Source organism: Colias philodice, chromosome 9 (assembly GCF_061535455.1).
Source record: "Colias philodice isolate Cphi_HAF_F1 chromosome 9, ilColPhil1 Martin Lab GWU primary, whole genome shotgun sequence".
NCBI classification, from domain to species: domain Eukaryota; kingdom Metazoa; phylum Arthropoda; class Insecta; order Lepidoptera; family Pieridae; genus Colias; species Colias philodice.
Window position 1 is genome coordinate 3,495,782 of NC_143094.1, and position 27,859 is coordinate 3,523,640.

The following is a 27,859-nucleotide window of genomic DNA, read 5'->3' on the forward strand; positions in this document are numbered from 1 at the left end:
AATTAATGTCTTTGAGAATACATATCGATGTACGATAAAATTCTACTATCACTTTTTTGTAAGTGACAATATTTTTTAGATAAATATACAAAAAAAATTTGGAAAATCCAAAAGTGCACGCCTCATAATTTTTTTTTAATAAATATTTATTAATTATTATTTTTGTTTATTTAATAACAATTAAACCACATCGAATCAGACCCTGAAAAATGAAAGGGTTCTATTCCTGAGCATACTCAAGCGTAAGAGAAAAAAAAAGACTCGATTAGTAAAGTATTTCGGTCGCTATCGTGTTAACAAGAAAAAGGATCCGCACATACAGACACACGGACGTCCAAGACAGAACTTTTTTAAATTGTTTTTTAACTAGTTTAAATAACAAAAATGACATCAAAAATATCATGAACGTTAAAAATAGTGTTTTTTCTTAATATGTGTGTGTATGTATTATCTTACAAGTGCAATGTATGATACATAAAGACATTTTAAGTTTGAAAAATCAGATGTTTTGCGCGAAGTGACAGTAGTACCCACCTCAACGCTTCGCTTATGAGGCGTGCAATATATTCAGCACTGTTTTATAACATATGTGTTGTAACATAGATCAATGATATGATTTTCTTATCTATTTCTCCTGAACAGTAAGTATAAGGAAAAATACGTTGAATAACAATTTCGAAGATAATAGTATAAGAAATCTTAACTGCATTTCTTTAATTCATATTTAATTATGGTATTCGAGGTAAAAGAATTTATAAGAAGATAAACAATTTCACGTAACAATGCCTAGTTTACAATGGAGGATAATCTAGCCACGGCCTTCGCTATAAATAGGTTGCTTTATCAAGCATCCTTCGTAAGTAGGTCTAATAACTAGGCATGAAGACTAATCTTCAAGTTAAAAAATCAATATCTTACACCCGCTAGTTGTTAAACGCAAGTATAAAAATAATCGTCTATTTATATTTACATATAATTATTTCATTCATAAAAATACGCATGTCCGTAAATACTCGACGTAGATTCAACGTAACAAATGCTTTATGACCGTACATTGGATTGTGAGTGTCAATTAAAATAATTTTCCTAATCCGCCACTCCGCGTCGTGATTCGGTGATACTGAATTTTCATTATAAAGCGTGACGCACACTTGTTGATATTTTTTGCGGATATAATTTGGTGTTTGAAGTTTGGAGTAGCCACGGACCGGTTGCCGAGACAACTAGTTGTCAGTTCGCTGTGAGTCTTACTACCGTATACATATATATTATGCTGCACTCGATATTCAACTCAGTACGGTGCACGGGTTAGCATTATTTCAGTGATCGCTTTCAGTGCTCAAATGTCAAAAATATTTAACTGTTGCGCAAAAGATACAGATTCCAGGGACTTGAACGGGATGAATAAGGAAGTAGCTACGATGGAAAATAATTTAGATAAAATGAAAGACAGTGATATAGTTGATAGAGGTGTACCTAAAGCCGAACATATGAATGGATACCACGGGTGTCCTTTTAGTGAGAAAGTGGATGTTGATAGTGAGAACGAGAAGAAATCAGTGAAACCGAACTTACGTTTGAAAGTTCCACAGCCGTTACGGCTGAAGAATCATATGTTTGCTGAAGAGAACACGGATACGTTACATTCGCACATCGATGATGTTACGCACTTTGTAAGTCATTAAAATTATCTATAAAACTATAAATCGCGTGGATAGTTTTAAGAATTTCTTATCACACAACACTCAATCTAACGTAGAGTCGAGCGTAACGGTAGAGATCTAAATATTTTTATTTATTTACGATAAGTCTTATCTTGTCCAAAATCTTGAGATCTTGTGTTAAAATTTATATCTTAAATTGAAGCACTGTTTTTTAAAATATGAAGTTAGGTTAGGTTATGTTATTTACACACTGAAACTTCATCTAAAAATATCTACAATGCATACGGTGCAATCTAAAAAGCGTGAAGATTTTCTTGTATACCAGTAATTATAATGTAAGACTCGTAATTACTTTACAAAGGCATGAAAGTAACTCTTATATTTTTTTAAATAATCTTTACTAATCACAGTTCCAACATGACTACGAATAAACATAACTTAAAAAAGAATAATCAAAATTGGTTCAAACAGTCAAAAGTTCTGATGTAATAAAACCCAAAAAGGAATACAATCTAATTATTGAGAATCTCCTTATTTGTTTAAAAAATCAGATTCAATAAATTCTTCTATGATAAAAATGGAGGTATTAATAAAATGTATAAATGCGTTGATTACACATAAACAATCGCAATTAATGAATAGATGCTAAATGCTTACTACTCCAATATTTACAATTTACATTGCATTATTATGCAAAACAATGATTCGTTCTAACAAGAAGTAAGTACGAGAATGTTTAAAGTTTTAATGATCTGGAATCGCGTTTGGTTCATTATATTGAAGATAAAAGGAAATTATGCTGTTTGAAGAAGGTTCATGTTACTATTCAATTTACATATTTTTAGCATTTTCTTGCCCTAATTAAAATAAGATTAATTAAAGTATTAAATTATATAGAATACACTTTAAACTTCTTTATAAACTTCGTATTATTTAAGCAAAGATCTCTAATAAGCATTTTCATGATCAAATTCTATAAGGTTGAGAAAAAACAATCAACAAAATTCGTACGTATACAAGAATAGGTCAAATCTCAAGAGTTTTTCTTTTAACGATTACATAATACGACTACTCCATTGATATAAATTATCATAATTACAAGTCAATAACTGCGTTAAAAACAACCGACTTCAAACTTGCACTTGCAACATTTACAAATACAGACAAAAATGCTCATAAAATAAAAACTACTGGGCCTATCCGAATAAAATTTTTATGGGACCAATTCGACACCATCCCGCATCGAACAAAAAAAGAATCACGTAAATCGGTTCAGAAACCACGGAGTAATCGGTGTACACACATAAAAAAAAAAACATACCGGCCGAATTGATAACCTCCTCCTTTTTTTGAAGTCGGTTAAAAATCGCCATTGATTCACTCACGATCATGTCGTGGTACAACAATAGGTTATGTATAACCTATTTTTTATGATAAATAAAGACCGGACACATGAACTTTTTATGATTTCCCAAAAATGTTTAGTCACATCTAAAAAATGGTATGATATATTTAAGAAGGGATTGTTGTCTATTTATAAGAATGGAGTACAGCATTTTATTCAATGAACTGACGTCATATTGTTCATAATTACATTAAAGGTTGAGCTGAACCGTATGTCCATTAAGAGTGTGCTACAAATATCTCTATATCATTTAAATTTTAATAGATACTTACGTTTTCTTCATACGTTTTTATTATTTCCACCATAGATGCTATTTATAACATAATATTATTTAATGAATTTAAGGTTCCTGTTTTGGCAAACAGACACTGTTAGTTGTGTGTACCTTTTTAATAATCTTTCTTGCTGTATAACCCAATATGTGAATGGACATTCGATGGTAATTAATCATTATCCTATTGTGTAAAAGTTTGTATATAAACTTTTGTTTGTTTTTTTGCGGAAACTTTCATGGGGATAGTATAAAAAATAATATAAACATCTGCATTGGTATTTAAATTGAATCTTAAGCATTTTTCATTCACTGAAAGTTTTTCCACTTCTCAGAAAAAATCCTTACACCATTGCTTTGTTATGTCAATAAACTTGGAAGAAAGTGCAATCTACAATTGAAATTATGATGGAATTCTTCTTTCTTGACCTGATTTATTTACAGGAAATATAAAACATAATTATATTACAGTTCAATTGCAGACGTTCTTGTAAAAGTGTGAATATTATATTATTATCAGGCTGAAGAATTTCTTTGTTTGAACGCGCTAATCTGAGGAACTACTGGTCTGATTTAAGGCTATAGGGATAGGCTATGTATATATCATCATGCTAAGACCAACAAGAGCGGAGTAATGCGGGTAAAACCGTGAGGCACAGCTAGTTAAGGATAGAATGGAATTATGAATGCTTAATAATATTACTACAAAACCACAAAAATCACTCTTTTCAAAATATTATCTTATTAAATATTTTATTGATGACGTCACTAACTGCTTACTAAATATGACGATAGGTGTATAAAGCATGCGTGTTCGTAAAATACATGATCCATATGCATTGATCTATCGCTTCCATATTAATAGTACCTACATTACAAACAGTCTGTTGTTTGTTTATCTGAGACCAGAACAGTAATCTGCTTATTTAACTAACGTCCATGGACTGTGAAAAATATAAATAAGCAGGCATAATGCGTGTAAATATGAAATTAAATGTGTATTCAAATAGTGGGTTATTCTGAACGGTAATTGAACTCTTGTGATGTCTATTTTTGTTGCAAGTGATTCCAAGTACACAATCGTCGTGCGCAGAACAAAATGTTTGTGTTGGTGAGAATCGCCCACTGATGCTGAGACAATCTTGAAGGTGGAATAAATTAAGAAGGATAAATTACTTATGATGAAATAATAAAGAAAAAAAAATGGTAAAAAAATCATGTTCTTGATGAACATGATGTTAAAAAAACAAAGGTCAGTTAAATTATAAATATGATTTTGATATCAATTTTATTAAAACAAAACCAAATAATGAAAATATCGACTAACAATTAAGAGGAATCTTAGACCAAGCGTAGACGATGGATGTAATTTGAGTATAATTTGAGAACAAGTTGCGAACTAAAGTGCAAATTACGTCTTATTATACCCACTTACTGGGAAACTACTTAAGCGACGGTTACACTGAATTCTGGTATGATCGTGAAATATGATAATTTTCACACATTCAAACACTGCTTTTTGTTTTTGGGTTACAAGGTGTCAAATATATGAGTAATTTTAATTACTGTGTACTAGTTAAGGCAATTCTTCGAAAAATTCCTTTTCTATGTGGAAATCATAGCATCAATATAACATTTTAATAATAAATGTTAGTATGGTTTTTATTTTTAAAAGGATAATAGTTATATTCAGTGAAGCTTAAAATCGTAAATATGGAAATAAGTGGGATGTTATAAATGGTTTAATTATAGTTATCATTCAACCAATACTTGAAAATAACTGGAATTTATAATATAACTAGTTTACCGCTCGCGGCTTCGCCCGCTTTGTCTAAAACCTAATAAATTATATACTTAAACCTTCCTCTTGAGTCACTCTATCTATTAAAAAAAAACCGCATCAAAATCCGTTGCGTAGTTTTAAAGATTTAAGCATACAAAGGGACATAGGGACAGAGAAAGCGACTTTGTTTTATACTATGTAGTGATAATACTTTGGGATAAACATTATCTACACGTATAGTATCTACAGTATCTTTATATAAAATGTTCAAGTACCCTTTTAGCAAAAATACTAAGTGAAATGAATGCAAGCTATAAAAATATTACTTGTATTTACGAGAATTAATTCGTTCTGTGACGTCAAGACACACACTATATTATACAGATTATATATGTGCATAATCTGTAAGTAGACATAATATAAAAATAAAAATAGGTACAGTTTCCAAGGTAACAGGCTTAGTTGCAACGGTTCTTGATTAGCGGATATACGCTGATAGATGACAATTTCCTCTTATTGTCTGTTAATCTAGTCAACTGAAACTTAAACCCATTGAAATATTCGTTGACTGGGTACACCATAGTTGTAATCAGGTAGTGTATCATCATCATCAGCCCAATATGTTCCCACTGCTGGGACACGGGCCTCCTAGACGGGGGATAAGGCCAATATTGTACATTTTATAACCTGTATAAGTTATTTTAACATATTATTGATTGCACTACACATTACATTGTAATTTCTACAAGTGTATTGGGCCAAATAGTCTGACAATTCAAAATGAATTATCGTTTTATAACGAACGCGACTGTTCAATTGTTCATCATTAAAAAAGTCTTATTTATTTCAAGCCATTTCGTGAGCCATCCGTGAATTGTGAATATGACAGTTTTAACAAAAGCGAATACAAAATAACAACAAACAAAATACTATCTCGCAAAATCTTCAAGAACTAAGTTATTTATAAGATGAAGACGTTGCTATTTTCCTCTCTGATTTGATTTTAACAGCAAAGTAGGTACCTATGCGTTGAAGAAAAACTTATTTTTTTTCTTATTCAGGCATATTATACGATACACTTGCAGTCTTGCAGTTACAATGACTTCAGAAAAGATATTTATGGCATCAAAATCATTGACCTGTAATATTATACATACCTATATTTCTTGGTAATAACTCCTGTCGGAAAGCTGCCAATTCCTATCAAGTAATTTAAAATATTCTGCATGTGCATAGGGGAAGATTTTAGTGTCCCAAATTCACTACATGAAATTATTTTTCACACATCTGACAGTTCTGAACAAAAACGTTCTTTCAAGGTTCTTCCACTAATCCATTAATATTTTTGGGTATCATTCCTTACTTTGGATAAATGTGATATCTCACTATAATCATAATGAAATATTAAAAAAAACAGTTATTATGTGATTTTTGAAACAGATCGACGTTATGAATAAACTTAATAAGGAAACGCATTCGATTAAACAATTCGTTAACACATGACGTATTATTTCGATTTCTATTGTGGTCAACCAGTTATACAACCTTCCCTATTACTATTAGCTGTCTGTTTGTCCATTCATAGATAATGACTGATGTTATCTTTCAACATGCTGGTTGACTGACAAATTTGCTTTAAAGGTCGGTGTTGAGAAAGTTAAACGTAATATAAAGGCTTGAAAATTGATCTACCAAGATTATATTTGATGGAACTACATTTTTTTTATCTAATAATATTATGAAGAGGAAAGATTTGATTTAAAAGTTACTTAACTTACTCTTTGCAAAAGACTTGTGATATTTCTTTCTTTCTTTATTTCGGGAACTTGGAGAGAGTCGAGGCGAACGGCGTCTTTTGTATGAAATAAATCATAATAAAAGTCCATATATTCTTATAATTACTACTTGTGTTATATAACCAAAAACATATAATTTCCAAGTTAAAAAAATACACGTTGAAGTTATTGAACCGAAGTCCATTAATTATTTAATGACATCACTGTAGTTAATGGAAAACAGAAATTAATATTTTAATCTTAGATAAATACAGTGTACGTAGTGAGACAGGTTTCCTTTTATGACCAACATTACGTAGAAAATCGTGGATATAGAGAGAGCTCTATACTAGAATAGCTGAATTAATATGAAATAATATTTAGACCCCATGCAACATAATCGATGGTTGTAAATTTTTTATTCGTCATCAACAGCCATTTATACTGATACAGGTTATAACATTTTGAGAAATTTAGATAGTACTATCCTATACTCCAATTTTCGTCCTGGTTGTCCAAAAATAGGGGAAATTTTATAAACATTATGCTGATCTTTATATACAATCACGATTCTCATTACATTTCTGTTTGTACAGACAATAAAATATTAAATTCATTTGTAACGTAATACCAATTATATCATATTTAAATGTCTATATCTATGTTTAACATCCACATGTCACAGCCCATATTTATAAATCGATTCATAAGAGTTACTAGAGTTTGTAAATTATAGGCTATAGGCTAAATAATCAGGTAAATATGAGTAACCACTATTATCACTCATCTCAATTCGTTTATTAGCACCTAATACATCAAACTAATACGCCCTAATATATTAGGTAACATGACTACACAATGACTTTTCCGAAGACCTTTATTCGTGAGAATTGGTCCATGAGCAGTGTTAATTTTGTAACAAAGGCCACTTATTAATTTACTTATTAACGGTCGCTCCTTTTATTATAATGAGCCTGATTCCCAAAACAATCATTAGTATGCTCTAACCATGTGGAATATTTGATACCTATATATTGCGCAAGGCTGAAGGACTATTGTGAAATAAAACGTTTCCATGTGAACTGAATTATGAATAATACCTATTTAGGTATAGTTACATTTTTGCTTGAAGGACCAAGATTTTAATCAAAGTGCACAAAAGATCTAATTTTACAATAGAAGTATCTTGAAACTTGTGGGTCAAAAAAACTATGAGATAGGTATGGCAAGACTAATATTATACATAAATAAACTTTAAGATCCGTTAAATTAAGCAAATATTGATTAATATTCTAGATAACATTACAAATGCATGTCATTCTCAAATAATAAGCAATCTTTCAATCGCCAACTATTGTCTCATTTGACGCACAAGAAATCGCTCCACTACCTGTTGCCCCTAGCAACAATACCGTTATGATATAACTAATCGATCGAGAGATAAATCGATTTGATGCCGTCAACGTTGCATGACCAATCTTTGGGAACCGGACACGGGAAAACCCTGGATCGCGGGCGCATTTGGTATTCAGTATCAATCTTGATCGAATTTGCGACGCTTTTTTTGCGGATGACACAATGACTACCAGGAAATTTGATTCAAGTGCAGGACCACGACGGTTATAGTTGGTTATTTTTCCGTGCTTTGGGTAATTCTATCAGTACATTATTAATAATTATATCATAATCCTTATTTCATTAAGACATTAATAAAATATAGAGTGTAAACATCTATTATCTATGGTTCACGTGTGTTGTTGTTTTCTTGAGACTTTTAAATTAGGTATGCGTGGAAATCATAAATTATTGTAATCCATTAAATAATAATAATCACTTGAATTGTTTCTTTATTGTTATACAAATAAAGCTTATATTAAGCACAATGTTCATTTCCCACGTCCATTGTTGCGTGTGGATAATTTTTATTCCCCAGTTAGACCCCATGCAACATGATCGTCCGCATCGTTCGTGGTTTTTACTCACTGTCTTTTATTTTTATGTCTCGCTTGCGAATTAAATCCAAGACGCCCAGTTTTGGAGAGCAGATTCTAATATTTTGAGAATAAGTTCTCAAAATATTATTTTTTGCTAAGAGCATTGTATATACGTAACTTAATCTCTACATAATATAAAACAAAGTTACTTTTCGCCGTCTATGTGTATGTATGCTTAGAAATTTAAAATTACGCAAATTATTTTAACCGGATTTCTAATAGATAAAGGAAGGTTATAGTATGTTATAATTTATTAAGTTTTAAACAAAGCGTAGCCGCGGGCGGAAAGCTAGTATAATAATATGCATAAATTTTCAATATAAGTTATAAGCCAAGCCTAAGCCACAATATATTCTAAAACGGATTTCATAAGCAAGTTCTTTAACGGTAGCGATTTGAATTATAAATATCTTAAGGCGGCCATTAAAAGGCAATATAAAAATTCCGGACGCAATCTATCCAATTTCCCTACCTGAAAAAAGATTATTCATCAAAAATACTACGATTTGAAAAAAAATATTTGCTATTAATTATTAATTGATTACTTTTAAATCATTGATAATGGAAAGGATATAAGAGATTTAAAAATATAAAAATTGTCCAGATTATTATTTAAATATAGAGGATCAACGAACGATTATTAGGTATTTAAAGTATTTTCCTAATAAAGCAATAAACTTTATTTAATACGTCAATAAAAAACAGAAGTTCCGTCCCAGAGCTGGGTGATAAATACTGGTCATTAGAACATCATAACAAGCTGTTTATGTCAAAACAAGATTAACATTTGTATCATTTGAATTATTTAAAACTTCATCAGAAGTTGGAGCTATTAAATCAACACGATTATAATTGTATGATAATATATTTATTAAGTTTTTATATCCCCATTATTTTTCATAAATAAGGTATTTTATCATTAGAGCGCAGCTAGGCTCCGCGGTAATGATATAGCCTTTTTCGATAAATGGGCTATCTAACACTGAAATAATTTTTCAAATCGGACCAGTAGTTCCTGAGATTAGCGCGTTCAAACAAACTCTTCAGCTTTTTAATATTAAGTATAGATTAATTTAGGTACAATGAGTCGCCATAAATATGTTTCAACTAGATTCGTGGAATTTAAGTGAGAGTAGTTGTAACGAGAAGGTCGACGTTAATCATGAAACTATCATAGAACATATTTTATCTATAGATACACGGAACCAATGACGCTCTAATAAACAAGGTTTTCCTATTAAGCCGTAAGTATAGCCAATTCATGGTGTTATCAGTTTTATGGTTATCTGTGGCAATGTTTGGCCAGATTTGTTTGATCTGTGACGCCTGATAATAACGTGTAACAAGTGTAATCGACAACACTTAACTCTATTTTACTATATGTATAACATATACTGACTTTTGTAGTTATAAACCATATTAATATGTGTAAACTGTTTATTACAATATTTAATACCTATGTAATATTTCTTGTATTAATGACATTTATAGGAGTAAAATACAGCTTTAAAATTGGTTAAAAATATTAATCATTTTTAATAGTGTTATGAAATGAAATAGGTACATCCATATTTTTAATATTTATATTCCATAATAAACTATTTGAATGTGGCCGTTATTACAATGCGAAAATTAGTCAAAATGTTTTAAGAAAAACAAATCGTATACAATTATTGTAATCGTATACAACGGAAAAACAGAAGCTTTGTATTTCTAATAAGGTGACCCTCGTTCAGCTTCTATAGAAGCGATTAAAATAACAATACGCATTCCAACAAGTCAACGAATGATAAATGATATTCTAGTTACTACATGTCGTTCACTGAACTCGATCATGTCCGAATTGAGCTCAAATAAAGCCTTATTAACACAGTGCGGTTTCATGTTTGTTTTAGTTTGCGTTGAAATAATTTGCATCTAATTCTGCTATCATTTTGGTATTCATGTTTTATACAAACATAGTTATGGGCTTTCGTTATAGTTAGAGATAAAATATTTTTCTCGTAATAATTAGCATTGCTATTGATTCATTGAATCCAATACAATATATACCTAGGTACTTTTAAAGAAAAATAATTTAAAAATATTAAGATGCTTTTTCCCTACCGTTAGAGTCGGGATGATAGGTAAGTCATTTGCAAATTATTAAAAAAAAAACGTATCATTTAATAAAAAATAAACCATATCTACTGTAAGTAGTCTCTACTGCGATTTTATAATCTGTTTCGAGGTTAGATCCGGTTGCTTGTCATTAACTATTTATTTATACACATATGACGATTGTATCGATGAATTAATCTCTTTATAAGATTTTACTTTGAATTTCCTAATTACGTAAAGGGGAAATCCTACGATTATGGAGCATACAATTTTCCCGTTAAAATTAGTTTAATTTACGTTTTTTTTAACATGACGTTAGACAAGAATGCTGAGAATATAATTGTACAAAGACATTGTTTGTTACTTAAAATATATTGAATGAAGAATATTCCTAAAATTATCTCATTACATTTGCATACAGTAACTCACTCAACTTCAGTAACTCCCTATTAACTTTAAACAGAGAATGATACATGATACGTCACGTTAGTGAAATCTTCCAAATATTTAATCTTTCAGACATATAATATTATTTACAAAAATTAAATTAGAACTAATTAAAAGTATCACACTAAACGTAGTTAAAAGTTCATAGAACTAAATTCAATTGTTTCTCGAATATGCGTTTGGCTAAACACCTTACGAAATTAAATCAATCTTACGTGATTCTCCACAAAGCAGATTTTCCGTGGAGGCGTGATAATCGTCGTTTCCTAGTACATTATAACTGTAATTACACAATTATGTACTCAAAGCGTATTCAAATAATTGTCATCAGATTGCCTCTTTGTTATTGATATCAATAGAATATGAATAGCAATTGCAATTTTCTACTGCGAAGAAAAATATGCAAAGGATGTATTTACATCCGTAAATAGAATTGATGTGATGTGATTGAATTGATTGAATAAATCTATAAAATAGCAGAGATACGAGTATAGTAGGCTTTTGTAGGTCAATAAGAAAATTGGTACACTACAGAAATGTCTTTATTCTTATTGTGTTGAAAGATTCATTTAATCATGCAAATTTAAGACACTTGGCTTTATTATAATTCCGTTTATCACAAGTAAGTTTTGGAAATGACACCATTTAAATCGAAAAGGCGGAGGCACACACACACACTCAATCTTATTTTGAAAAAAGTGCAGTCGGTTAATTATCAAACAGTATCTAACACATGTAGATTATGTTTAGTTTTAGTATAAAAAATCAATATCTCGTTAATCTTTAATTTGAACTTTTGTAATACCAGGTACAAAAGAAAGTGTCTTCAATGAAGTCAAGAGTGAGGAATAAACACAATGTAAATGCTTCGATTTACATTAATGCATACTTAATATTCTTGGTAACACCTTGTATTGCGTTTGAGACCAGTTGACTCCAACTCGCCTCCAGGGATCGCTCTGACCTCAGCACAGGGACGAACTTACTGAATAATGCACCAAACTTAACGATAACAACATTTTTCTACGAGAGTGTGTATTTAAGAACAACAGAACTTCTTTGAAATGTAAACAAATCGTTTCCAATATTTTCCTGAACATATTCTAACATAAATACTGGAGAGAACTGCACAGTATTCCAGTTGCACTAATTTATAAGTTGTGCAGTTTTTGTGCAGGAAAAATCACATTTTAAAATGATGTCAGCATTAAAGTTGTAATTTGATTTATAATAGTTATAAGTTTTTTACAAAATATTTAAAGTTCAGGTATTGTACAACATCTTTGAATCCTATTTTTTTTAGAATACGTTCGATACGTCCCTGTTGTCAATTTATAAATGTTGACGTTTGACTTTGTAAATGAAACACAATAAATGACTCTTCTCTTTCATTTACTGTGGTTTAAGAAGAGTTTACACTGATTTGGTAATACTTACATATGGCAATGTTTTTTATTTTACATAATATGAATTAAGCATGGTGTAAAAGCATTTTTGTTTCATTTCGTTGTATTCTATACTTTATAGTGTTACAGTAGGTATTTCTTATTTTGTTCGTGTTTATTCTATTAAGCTTTTGTGTACTAAGCTTAAGGTCAGGGACAGAAACAGTCATGAAATAAATTGATAACTGCGAATCGAAATGAAGTCAATTACTGTAAGATTGAGTCAATTATGAGGTCAATGATCACGTGACTAATGTTGATCAGGATTATAATATTAGCATTAACACTTTCTTAGAGGATATTTAGTTTAAAATTATCTTGATAGTTTTACCTGTGTTTCCTTCGTGGTTAGTGATTAGTAACAAAATGTTCTAATAATTTAAAAGAACTTCATTGTAATTATCTAACATTCACTTTCCTTGTTACGATAAAAGTTAATTTAAATTTAAATTTTGAGTTCTTTGGATAACTTTTGCTTATAAATATCATTTATACTTTGGAACTTTAGGCACATCACTGAAATGACTACTGATAGAAACGTCAATCAAACGTTTTGTCAATCAAAATGGTGATGAAATAATTATCTCGAATATAATGAATCATATCTTTCATTTTAATAAAAGCACAATAATTTATTTTAGCGAGCATGATAGAGTAATCAAACTTTTCTAAGAATAATAATTAAATGATACATAATATAAATTTGTTTAAAGGCAGGTGCTTTTTATTACTAGCAATTTGGTGTGCAATTCAAGTGATTTTCTTTTGTACAATGTAGTTCATTGAACTACGGTTTTTAAATTACAAATGATATCTTAAGTATGTGGACGAGGTCCTTAATTGATCAAGTAAGGCGTCATCTCCAGCCAAACTCAAACTTAAACATTGAATCATTCAATTGGAATTTTAGATGTACTTTTGAATCGTAATATTAAATATCAATTAGGAATTCTATCACTAGACGCTATTTATGATTCTATGGAGATGTCGTGTCGAATCTTTTTGCCAACTAAATATGAAACTGATTGCGTAGAAATTACTTTGATAGTGTAACAAAATAATATTATAGCAATGCTGAATTTTTATACGCATTTGGCAAGATTAAAAATAAATTGGTTGATAGGTAATGTTTACGTACATTTGGCCAGATTAAGAATAAATTGGTTGTTAGGTATTTAAATCAAATCAAAATTTATGGTAAAACCCGTGTTCTATTGTTCATGTCTTTTCGAGTAGTATTCGTTTAACAAGCATAGGTAGTATAAAGCATATTATTGTAAAGCGTGAAGTCTTGTGATATGATTCAGTTTGATTTTTTTGTAAGATATCAATTCACAGGATGTCTATTACAAGGAGATGAAGATAAAAACTATGCATTAGCGATATAATATTGTTAGATATTGTGACTTGTTGAAATCTACCATGACTATGCACATTGAGAATGAGATATTCCTTTGTCATATAGTACTATGGTATAATATAAATTACACGTAAGAGATGTAATGTTTGTACCGATATAATATCTAGGATGATAAGTTAAAAGTTTAGTTTATTGTGGAAATTTTGTATCATTTTATGGCTAAATTTGAATATTTAAATAAAAAAAAACTCACAGGGTTAAATTGCATTCCGAAGCAATTTTTAAGCAAATACTTATTAAATATATCAAATTAAATTTTCAAAGTAAAATACCACGTGATGATTACAGCTAATCATCGTCCAAGTAAAATTGGAAAATGAAAATCAATGAATAAAATTGACCACAATGTATTTTACTTTCAATTAGATTCCTACTTCTAACTTAACCTCTACATTAAGTTCAATTTGTACTCTTCTGCTTACTTAGCTAATGTAAGTAACTATTGAGTTGCTTTTAAACGATACTTGACTTGTCTGTATTTATTTTGAAACGTAAGACAATACAATATCATGTATTCTTGAACTGTGTGCAATTTATTGGCCTGAAAAGTTGTTTTAATAAAATCTGAATATCTGTTTTGATCTTCAAGTTTTCGATATTAATATGCATATACTAGCGGTCCGCCCCGGTTTCGCCCGTGGTACATATGAAAAATAGATGTTGGCCGATTCTCAGACTTACCCGATATGCACAGAAAATTTCATGAGAATCGGTCCACCCGTTTCGGAGGAGTATGCAGACTAACATTGTGACACGAGAATTTTATATATATAAAGAAAGATGTATATGTCATGTCGTGTACATTTAAATTAATAGCTATTTAAAATTATAGTTCTATAGTTAATTATCATTTTTCTAACGTACAAGTATATATTATGTACACTCGCGAGTGCAGCCACAGCATCCAGCTAGTGCGAATATATTTTCGTTAATACAGCATGAAAATTGCTGCAACTAAATCTTTCTATCTCCTATAATATAATCTAGCTCAAAGGCATTCCTCGGTAGCGGATTTTAAGCTAAGCTAAACCTAGGAAACATTTTAATCAGTGTTCTTGAATTTTCTAAACGCACCGCTATCATTATATCACATCGCAAATTAATATAAATTAAATAACTTTGAAATTATGAGATAATGCTTTTGTTTATGATCACGAAATATCGTCATTATGATCTTAAAATGATTAATTGATTTCTTAATGAGTTAATTCTGAAAAGATCGCTCATTCAAGGTATTACGTATATGCTATGGGAAGATTTTTACTAACGTAAACAATACCTTAATTTTGCATACACGCAAAATGTGCCTTTGTTGCGTATGAGGTACCTACAACGTTTTATGCAAACCTGTTTAAATTTACATTTGTTACATTTTTCTCATATATGTACTATAATATTCGATGTTGAACTGATGGTTGAACTGATGGTTGAACTGATAAATTATTTTTCTAGTTTCAACCTGAGATCGAACCCAGGATCTAAACATTTTTATCACTGTACGTAAAGTCTTCAACTTAATTCATAGACTATAACATTTTGTTTAATACATCTTGTTAACAGAACACAAAATGCTCAGAGAAAGTATGTCAAAGCAGCATCATGGATATCCCTGGTCGAGGGAACACTCCAAGGAGTCCAGAGGAAGTCTTCAAAGATGCACAGACGTTTATACGACAGTACTTCTCTTCTATAAAGAGGTTCGTAATTAAATGTAATTTTATTATAGGTATAGATTAATAGTTAGGTATTTAAGAATTGATTTGTATGGTAAAGCAAATTGCAATGATGAAATACTTGGGGAAATATGTTATAAATAAAGAGAATATAAAAAGAATTTTGGAAAGATTTTTTCATAAAATGTGTTAAAAATTTTGCCGTAAAATACAAGACTAAAGGATCTTATGAATCGCTTTCTCTATGAAAAAAAAATGTATTGTGATAGTTCAGAAACCTCTAAATTGTCCATAGAGAAAATTCAGACGCCCACTTGGCAAGATTACGAGAGGTCGATAAGGAGATACAGGCAAGCGGAACCTACCAGCTGAAGACTCCAGAGCTGGTGTTCGGAGCGAAGCTAGCGTGGAGGAATGCAGCTAGGTGCATTGGCAGGATACAGTGGAAGAAATTACAGGTATGTTGGTATATTTTTGGTACTTTTATATGATAACAAATAATATTAATTCAAACTCTATTACATCTCTTTCAAATGTAAAAATTGAGCTTTTAGATGTACCTGTAAATCGCTACCTATTTGTTCTTTGATGCTACTAATTAGTAGCTATATTATTAGTGTCATAAAAAATATAGGGAAAAAATTCTAATTCGATATTTACAGCCCATCAGATACTATTTTGAATATAAACTAGGACAAATAGGATATATAGGTAACTAGGTTTCCGCCCGCGGCTTCGCCTGCGCAGTCAAAGAAAAACCCGCATAGTTCCCGTTCCCGTGGGATTTCCGGGATTGCGTCATTTTCCCGGGATAAAAAGTAGCCTATGTCCTTTCTCGGGTATCAAAATATCTCCATGCCAAATTTCATGAAAATTGGTTCAGTAGTTTAGGCGTGATTGAGTAACAGACAGACAGACAGAGTTACTTTCGCATTTATAATATTAGTATGGATAACAATAAATATGTCACTTAAAATCTTATGTTTGAAATTGATAACTAACCTTGTTTTCTACCTGTTTGGTTTATTATTATGTGAGATTTATTAAACATGTTCATTATACAATATAAAGAAGTTAAAAAGGCTCTTACTTACAAATTGTAACCGTAACCACCAAAACTTTTAACGAGCCTAATCGCTAAGCTTCATAACGAGAAACAAAACAACATTTGTGTTGTATAATTACAGTTATAGGTACAAAGTTTTAGGTATTTATAGGTTATAGGTATATAAAGGTTAAATTTATCAAAATATTATGTTTCGGCATTTAGATAGAAGATGAATAAAGGCGTATGATTGAAAAGGCCATCAATTAAAGTCAATAAAAACACACATAGACCATAATACATTATAATATGTAGTACAAAAAAGTAGATCTACAAAAAGTTATTATGATAATAATAAATCATTGACGGTATTAAATTGCACCTAAATACTATTCTTAACAATTAAGACGTGCGTATTGAACATTACAGTTACCTAAAGTTTGAAACATAAGTTACTCTGAAGTGCAAGTGATATAATCATAAATTATACAAATGCAGTCTTCTTTATATTCAGTTTAAATAGGCAAAAGTTAGTTTATAACATAATATATAAATATATTTCGATGTGTACAACATTTGAGTGGTGTGTGGACTGCTACTAAGAAGATTTATGGCTACAGGTACAGCTACATCATATACGACATTCATTCACTGAACTTTTAAACCATTAAAGTCGAATTTGTCTATTTTATCATAGCAGCTATACAATATACATGTATCCTTAAGAGTTAAGGGACTTTTACGTTAATATTAAGAATTTCAAAAACCCCATTTAACTGTTTTTTCCAGATCTTCGACTGTAGAGAAGTAACTACCGCAAGTGGAATGTTTGAAGCGCTCTGCAATCATATCAAATACGCGACAAATAAAGGAAATATACGGTAATAACTCTATTTCTGGCTCACCTACGCATTTGTATGGGCATACTGATTTATTATCACGCTATTTATCAAAACGGGGCACTGGTAGTAAAATATAGTTATGTCATGTGTTGTTCGTAGTTTTTGCACGAAAACGCAATACATTTACTCTCGTAGATGTTATATTTTACTTTAATAGGTTCTAAATAGGAGAAATACTTATAAATACAAAGTAGTTTATTAATAGGCAAAGTTTTTTCATTAGCGATATTGCCTAATCAAAAAGGTTTACAGAAAAAGATGAATCTTAAAACTATAATTATATTATAACTTTCGCAGATTTATAGTAAAATTCTTGGAAGGTTCTTTAATTTAATAATGAGAAACAAACGAAAGTTGTAAATCACATCTTGAATACTAAATCAAAAACAATTCAATTAAAACAAATCTTGCATGCAAACATAGTTTGAGATCTTTAGAATTGACTTAAGTTATTTGCAATTAACAGGATCTACATAAACATGTAGACCCTGTAAATAATTTAAACTTTTTCTTCTCATTTATTTGTCAAAATGAATTGCGATATATGGATAAACCATCAGGATCAGAATAATAAGATCACAAATGACGACAGAGTTCTTGAGGAAAGGTTTACATATAATACACCTGTATTTTATAAATTGCTAAGTTTTACACAGCGCGGGCGAAGCCGGTACCCGAAGCTACTACGAACATATTAGTAATTAAAGGTTTAATTCAATTTATATTGAATACCTATACACCAGGTAATCCACAGTCCGTTTCAGGTCAGCGATAACCATATTCCCGCAGCGCACGGACGGCAAACACGATTATCGGATATGGAACCCGCAGCTCATCACCTACGCCGGGTACCTCGAGCCGGACGGCACCGTGCTCGGTGACCCCGCTAGAGTCGAATTCACTGAGGTAAAGCATACAAGAAAAGAGCAGAAATTGAGATGGAAGTTTAATTTAAACGGCTTTGGAAACGTTAATTATCAATTTCGGATGGAATGTTGCAACTAATACTTGTTGTGAAATTCTTCGTACTGAGTAATTTAAACAGTCAGGTTATTGTTATTAGTTACTATAATTATTGAGATCAAATATTGAGTAGACCTAACAGCATTACGTTTTTTTACTCAAAATGTTTAAATATTATTTCTAATCTTAATAGATATCTAGGTTTTAACAATTTTAGAATTGATTTGAACTCGACCACAGAGTTACAAAAAAGGTCGAACAGTAATAGAAATTCTTATTCACCGTGTAAAAAATATAATATCTCGAAATATGCTTTTCTTCGATTAAAAGATTAGGCCTTCTAGCATTTAGTCAAATGGTTTGCAAGCTGATGTGCTTTGTTACGGCACCTGACCAACCTCGTTATGTAGTTTTGATACAACATTTAAATTAATTGTTTATTCACGGTTGTGATTTCTCTACTATAATTTGTAGATCTACTGCATACCTATTATAGTATAATAACACCATTTAATAGAAGTATTATTTTAATAATTATTTATTTCAAATATGTACTTATAATTGACCACATAATAAATTTATATGTTTTTATAATATCAGTGTTTTCAATTTCAAGACAATAATCTATTTCGAGATTATCACTATAAATTAATATTCAATGCCTGTCTACATAATGAAGCCTGTATTATATCATTATTACCCGTACGACTAGGGCCCTTCCGGCCTCCTCCACTCAAGCGACAGCCCAAGCCGAGGTTCGAGATCCCCGTCAAGGGGGGACGCCCTTGCGCATGTCGCTACCAGGGTGAACCTTCAGTTCACCCACGCGTCCGCGTTAAAATGTAGAAGCCCTTCTGGCTAACATTGAGAAACACCACACAAAAAAAAAATCATTATTAGTTTAAACAGTTGTCTTATTTGTAAGATAAACTAATAATGCATTATTCTACATTAATACATAACAAAGGACCATTAAATAATTCAAATTACTTACCGGAATATATACCGTAATGTTTTATTTTTAACAAAAGGATAAAATATGTTTTATTCAAAAACTTTCCCATGTATTGTACTCAGATGGTCAATTAGGTAAAACCGGCTATTGTCTTAGTATAATTACACTTTAACCATTGTGTAAAGGAAATTAGATCAGCTGAGATTGTATCGAAGGCCATGAACCGCTTGATTTAATGCTTTTTGGAAGTTCGATCAATGAGTATTATACCTGTAATTAGTTTATTATTTTTTTAATAAAATAAATTCAGGATATTTATTTTTTCTTGGTTTGTGTAATTTAGTTTTAATTAATTATGAAATTTGACTTCTCATTGTCTACTTTACCGAGTTTCTGATGTTATGATTTTGAAAAATTAAATAAAATATATTGCTAAATTGCTTCAAATATGATTCTAGATTTGATCAAAGTGCATTTTGGCGAGGGACAAAATAAGGTCAATAAACTTGCACCTATATTTACATTTTGTAAATATAATAAATACTCTCCATAGTCTTCCTTAAAAATTGAACTAATTAGTTTCCAAAAATATCACAGACAAACATTCTCTAGTACCTACTATTGAAAGAAAAAAGTTTACTTACATGGAAATTATTTAAATATAGGTATGTGTCCAACTGGGTTGGAAGCCTCCCCGCACCGCGTGGGATGTTCTTCCCCTGGTGCTGTCAGCTGATGGGAGAGACCCTGAGTTCTTTGAGATACCTCGTGAGATCATCATGGAGGTTAATATTGAACATCCCAGGTTAGTTTAAGTTATGTAATCACAATATTTGTTAGAATCTTAGCCTTTCTTCTGTACTCTCTGCTTCGCCTTTTACGTTCATGTGTTGAATATACTATTCTCTGTTATAATTATTTATCACGAGACAAAACGTAAAGTGAATTAGTTTGAAATAATTATTAAATTTAAATTCAATACTACCGAACTTGCTGTATACAATTTTTCTTCCCAAGCAACCATTCTTTCCCCTGTCCAACGAACTAGACCATTAAACACACCTGTTCTTTCCAGTTACGACTGGTTCATAGACCTAGGTCTGAAATGGTACGCTCTACCAGCGGTCTCCAACATGCGGTTGGACTGTGGTGGTCTGGAGTTCACAGCCACTGCCTTCAACGGGTGGTATATGGGCACGGAAATTGGCTGCCGGAACTTGTGCGACTCAAATCGATTAAATATTGTTGAGGTGTGTATTTGCGTGAAAATCAATACATAACTTTTGTTTGAATGTTTTAAACATTATTTGTTTCTTTATTGGGCTTAGTGTAGGTCGGTGATGATTGGCCTTGCATTATTTTTATTGATGAAGACTTTTACCGAATGTATCTACTTAGCGAAAAGACAGTAGGTATACGCTTGTTAATGTTTATTACTTTCGGTAGAGACGAAAGTTTTTTCTTAATTTTATGTAAAGTATGCTTTGACATAAATTAATATTCGTTATGCTATAATATTATCACTGTTTCTGTTAACTATCATGCAATCAATAACAAAATAAATTGATGATGATGATAAAACACTATTTTGTTATAGTCGGTAGCAATGAAAATGGGTTTAGACACAAGTTCGTACGTCTCCCTTTGGAAGGATAAAGCTCTAGTGGAAGTCAACATCGCTGTACTACACAGTTTTCATAGAGATAATGCATCTATAGTTGATCATCATTCAGCATCGGAACAGTTTATCAAACACTTGGATAATGAAAATAGAAGCAGGTATTTTTATTATAATGTTATATTCATTTTGCTTAATTGCTAAAACGTTAAAATTTGAGCAGAGGTTGATATAAAGATGTAATTTAAATAAATGAAACACCATCGTAAACCTTTAAACTATAATTCAGAATAGCACACATAAAGACAGAAAATAAATAAAAGAACAAAAACTTATCGGATTTACATTTTAGGCTCTGCCGTTCATCATAAAAATAATCTACATTCTTTCGCATTCATTTTTCTTATTTTTTAAGGGGCGGTTGTCCGTCTGATTGGATATGGATCGTCCCTCCAATGTCGTCATCACTGACGGCAGTGTTTCATCAAGAAATGGCTTTGTATTACGTACGGCCCTCATATGATTATCAAGTAAGTAATTTGCGATTTAATTTAAAAAATAGTTTAGTAAAAATTCTTAGAAGTCAAAAACCATCAAATATTTCCACAAATAGATACGTCACCAATAAACTCTGCAATAATCACAACTATTATTTATGAAATAAAATACTTAGCACCTAATCGAAAGCAATGAAAACTCCATAACGCAGCAGTGACGATGCATAGATAATAAACACATAATATTATCCGTGACGTCACTGCGTAACAAAGTTACACGTAGGTACACATTTAACGGGCTTCAGGAACCCGCGTGGAAGACCCACCAGTGGAGCAAGTCTGACGGCAACAAGGTGCGGCGCAAGTTTCACTTCAAGCAGATCGCGAGAGCCGTCAAGTTTACATCCAAACTCTTCAGCCAAGCGCTGTCTAAACGCATCAAAGCGACTATCTTGTACGCGACCGAGACAGGCAAATCTGAACTATATGCCAAGGAACTAGGGACCATATTCGGCCACGCGTTCAACGTACAGGCAAGTTTTGTAGAATATTGCGCTCTTGATTAAACCTATTCACGGAATGTGTTTCTTCTGTAGTAGTTGAAGTGAAAATTATGTTTGCTTATTTGGGAAATGCTTTTGCAGTGCCTTGTTTTAGAAATGTCCAATTATTTAAACAACAATTTGAAGCGCTAATCAATGGCATATTTTTAAAATGTTCTTATATAGCTCTTTAATATGCACAATATTCCTTAATAAAGAATAATCACAGATAGTAAATAGTAAACAAATGGCACTTAACAAAAGTTTAGGACCACTACAAAAGGCCACAATCTTATCTGTCCTATTCTCTCCAGGTCCAATGTATGTCAGACTACGATATTTTCTCGATAGAGCACGAAACACTCCTCCTCATCGTAACTTCAACTTTTGGCAACGGCGAGCCTCCTGCGAATGGCGTCGTGAGTAAATTGCAAATATTATTTCTAGAACGTTCGTTATTTGACAAAATAAGGGACTATTTGTTTTAACTATGCTCGGCTTCGTATTTGACTTCGAGTATACGCTGTGAATATATTATTAATCCACTGTTAAAACTGCGTAGTTTGTGACTTAGCGGCGTATTTAGTCGGCGGGTTAATTAATTATTTATATTGTGGTACATATGTTATTTTTGTCACTGATGTGTTAACTACTTGACGGAATATTAATTAGTGTTGCATTGCAGACGTTTGCGGAGCATCTTTTCCAAATGCTGTATAACGAGAAGAAGAATGATCAGGTGGAGAGCGCAGGGTAAGGTTTTATTTTTAGGGTAGAAAAGAATTATTAAAAGTTTATTTTGCATTTTAATTGAACGATGGTTTCAAGGCATTTGTGCTTTACATTTCATTGATTGCAATGAAGTGTACTACATATTTTTGGATCATTATTAATATTTAAAAATATATATCAATCAGTACCTAATTATTTAAATTATGCATATAAAATGAATAAATATCACCAAAAACAAAAAAGGACATGTGCTACAAAGATAACCTTCACCAAGCACAAAATAAAACATTGATAAAAACATACAATTTGATTTTTAGTTACAAGACACCCACACCGAAGTCATTAATGAGAGCAAACAGTGTGATGACGCCACGTAACGAATACAAAAGGCAATTGTCGCGATTGGAGTCCAGTCGGAGCAACAACGAAGACAAACGGCAATTAACACGTTTGGAATCAAATAAAAGTAAGTAGGACCCTAAACAAAATCCCTATTTATATAAAATTCTCGTGTCACAATGTTAGTTAGCATAGTTTTCCGAAACGGCTAGACCGATTCTCATGAAATTTTGTCTGCCGATTGGGTAGATCTGAGAATCGGCCAACATCTATTTTTCATACCACTAAATGATAAGAGGGGCAGAACAACGTTTGGCAAGACAGCTAATAATTGTTATATAATAATTTGAGTGAAATTTCTAAAGCATTATCCTAAATAGCTTAAAACAAAAAAATGTTATAATAATTTCAGTGAAATCTCTAAACAATGTTTTGCTCTATCCGATTTTAAGTAACCCTCAATCCATTAGCGGATTTGGTCATAGCATTAACTCAATCCTCTGAAAACGTTCACTGTAAGAAAAACATTGTTTATGAGTTTTGCTCATTTTAAGTAATTTATTTGAATTCCATTATTTAGAAGAATTGTTTTTATTTTCGTATGATGAAATCAAGTTTTAAGATTCAAGTGTTTTAAGCGATTAATAAATATGTTACTTAAGTATGGTAAAAACTATTAAGTGCAATGCAAATTGGCTAAGTAAATATAAGCGCTCTATGACTAATTGAAATTTTGTAATAATTGCAGCCCAAAGATTCAGGCGTCCACTTCATAAGTTATCCTTAACCAAAAGAATAAAAAACCATCTACTCAGTCTTTTATAATATTAGAAATTGGGCTTAGTTTAGATTTTTTTAAGAGTAACATTATAATTTTTTCACTAAAACAGGTAGCATTGGAGGTACATCAAGTGCGGAAAATATTGGTCCTTTGAGCAATGTCTGTTTTGCTGTTTTTGCATTGGGTTCAAGTGTGTATCCGAAATTCTGTTGTTTTGGTAAAACTGTGGATCGAGTACTAGAGGACTTAGGTGGGGAAAGACTTTTGGAAGTTAACTGCGGAGATGAAATGTATGGTCAAGAACAGCAATTTAGAACTTGGTCATCCAATATATTCCAAGTAAGTCTCACATAATATGTTCATTTTATCTCAAAAAATATCAATAAAACTATAAAGGATTTGTTACTGATAAAACAACATTTTAGGTTGCGTGTGAAACATTCTGCTTGGAAGAAAATGACATAATCAAAGATGCGAAAAAATCATTTGGAGTGATTCCAATCACTAAAGATACCGTCAGATTCAGTAACGTTGAAAAGGGCTTACCAATTAAAAAGGCACTTGAAGAAAGTTACAAGAAACACTATATTACGTGCAGAGTGCAAGAAAATAAACCTTTGGGAGATTTTACATCAGACCGAGCAACAATATTTGTTGATATGGAAGTTGATGTAAGTTTCATAATAAAAGTAAATAACAAGCGTAAAAAAACAATTCATATAATATTATCTTAATCTTTCACAATATCTAATTTCAGTCTGATTTTAAATATGAACCTGGAGACCATGTCGGTATTATGGCTTGTAACCGCAAGGAAATTGTAGACATCGTGTTATCAAGACTGAAAGACGTAGATGTATATGACAAGCCAGTGCAGTTGCAAGTGATGAAAGAAACTCTCACACCTACAGGTAAAATCCATAAACAAAGCATACTACAGAAAGTTTTAATTTCTGTGTTTCTTTTTATTTATTTTGTTTGCAATTTAAAGGGGCTATTAAATCTTGGGAAAAACATGAACGGCTACCGTCAGTAACAGTACGAGAATTGTTTACCAGATTCCTAGACATTACTACCCCACCATCGTCGAAGCTTTTGAAGTACTTAGCGAGTGCATGTACTGATAAAAATGACGCTGAATGTATAAAAGAGCTTATAGAGGTACGTTATTTGTAACTTGTCTTTTGTACTGTATTCTGGTTTACATTAATACTGAATTGATATTTTTATAACTATATTTTCAGGATTCAAACAAGTTTGACGATTGGAGATACCATTACTACCCTCATTTGGCTGAAGTTTTAACTCAAATACCATCGTGTAGACCTCAGGCTTCAGTTTTAGTTGCATTATTGCCTCCTTTACAACCTAGATTTTACTCTATATCTTCATCACCATTGGCTCATCCTCAAAGAATACACGTCACTGTCGCTGTTGTTCAATATAAAACTCAAAGTAAGCATTGTTGTTGGTATAATATTCCTCTCAATTTCCTTATGATTTATAAATCAATAATATCTTGCTTATTATGATCGCAGGCGGCGAAGGTTCAACTCATTACGGTGTTTGCTCAACATATTTACAAAGTCTTAAAGTAAATGACGAGGTCATCGCATTTATAAGAAGGTAAATATCATTTGTACGCTTCAATAAAATTTAATTACGGAAGCAAACTATTAACGCATTTTTGTTATTTCGCAGAGCTCCTAATTTCCATATGCCATCTGATATAACCATTCCACTTATATTAGTTGGTCCTGGTTCTGGTATAGCACCTTTCAGAGGTTTTTGGCATCATAGAAGACACTTAATGGAAAATAACAGTTCAAAAGCTGGTCCAGTGTGGTTGTTCTTTGGATGTAGATACAGAGGAATGGATTTGTATAAAGACGAGAAAGAAGAAGCGGTTAAAGATGGAGTTATTACAAAAGCCATGGTGGCATATTCTAGAGAAGAATGTATCAATAAGGTAAATAAAACAGACAGTTGTAATCGTCCTTTGAGATATTCTAAAAGAAAAAGATATTCAAATTATAATTTATTTTCAGAAACATGTACAAGCCCTGTTAGAAGATGAAGGTCCTGAAATAACTAAAACACTTCTAGAGAAAGGTGGACATTTCTATGTGTGCGGTGACTGTAAGATGGCGGAAGAAGTGCAACAAAAGTTGAAAGAAATAATTAAAAAGCAAGGAAAATTGACAGACACAGAGGTCGATGACTTTATTTTGGGCTTGATGGTGAGTGTAATTAAAGAAATACAATTTATCCGGCCATTTCACACGCAGTTATCAAAATTCAAATCCCGAAATAAATAAAGCCTGTATGCATAACCTTACCTGTTTGGTCAATAGTTCTATTTTTATTTTTATTATTGTGTACCTTATTTTTACTTTATATTAATAGAATTTCATATAAATGTATTTTACTATGATTTTGCAGGAGGAAAACAGATATCATGAAGATATTTTCGGAATCACGTTGCGCACTTCAATCGTACACACAGCCTCTCGAGAAACTGCAAAAAGAACTAGGCTAGAATCTGTGCAATCTCAGGCATAGATTTGAATCTTTTCCTTTATAAGTATTATAGATAGTATATACATAAAATGAGAACATTAATTTTGAACTTAAAACGTAAATGTTTAAGAATATACTTTTGTATTAAGTTGTTATAATATGTATAAGGTTTCTTCTAATAATATACAATAAGAAATATAAAGGGTAGTAATAAAAGCTCCGATAATAAATTTAAAAATGTCCTTACTAAAAATATAATATTTACTGCCCGAAATACTAAACCTCCGACTACTTCTGTCCGACTAAAAATGACGAAACGACCGAATGATATACTTAAATCTTAGAAAAAATCTTATGACTGTTAATTGCTGTAATACTTTTTTACCATATAAAATTATGTTCTACTGATAACAATGCTTTGTAATTATTACCTTTACTTGCCAACTAGAAATTCATCAATTACATTTAATTTTTCATAAACTCTGTGCTATTTTTACTACAATGTTATACTTAAATTTCTATTGTTGGCGCTTGTCCAGAAAGTTATTAAAAATACAAAAATGTACTTACTATAATCATGAATTCTAGTTACTACAGGTACAGGGAGCAAAGAATAAAACGGTTTCTGAACTTTCTGTTGCATATTTTTCTTTTAAGAAACCTAACCTAACCTAACCTAACCTAAACTTGATTTTTTTTTTGCGCGTCGACGGAGCCCCGCTTCGCGGGGCTCCTATTTCTGTGTAGTTTTTTTTTAAGAAACCTAACCTAACCTAACCTAACGGCTAACCTAACCTAAACTTGATTTTTTTCTGCGCGTCGACGGAGCCCCGCTTCGCGGGGCTCCTATTTCTGTGGGAAAATAATAATGGTTCCGACAAATAAATAAATCTCCAGCTATCTCTGTCCGACTTTTATTCTAATTTACCAGCGTTATAATAATATACCGACAAAAAAATTCAAAGCATACCGAATAAAATACCTAAAT

The 27,859-nt window shown here is 31.4% G+C and overlaps 1 protein-coding gene across 1 annotated transcript; it reads left to right on the plus strand.

Moving 5' to 3' along the window:
- The first annotated feature begins 1,235 nt into the window (after window positions 1-1,235).
- LOC149485723 (nitric oxide synthase-like) lies at window positions 1,236-27,067 on the plus strand. Its single transcript, XM_089698992.1, has 22 exons — window positions 1,236-1,673; window positions 15,865-16,001; window positions 16,273-16,435; window positions 17,812-17,903; window positions 18,689-18,830; window positions 20,508-20,647; window positions 20,918-21,092; window positions 21,440-21,621; window positions 21,876-21,990; window positions 22,263-22,490; window positions 22,814-22,918; window positions 23,185-23,252; window positions 23,549-23,697; window positions 24,461-24,690; window positions 24,777-25,022; window positions 25,109-25,262; window positions 25,343-25,512; window positions 25,596-25,806; window positions 25,890-25,977; window positions 26,053-26,320; window positions 26,400-26,591; window positions 26,794-27,067. Exons 1-22 carry the CDS (start codon window positions 1,344-1,346, stop codon window positions 26,911-26,913), a joined length of 3,705 nt encoding a protein of 1,234 aa, XP_089555118.1. The 5' UTR covers window positions 1,236-1,343; the 3' UTR covers window positions 26,914-27,067.
- The last annotated feature ends 792 nt before the right edge of the window (window positions 27,068-27,859 follow it).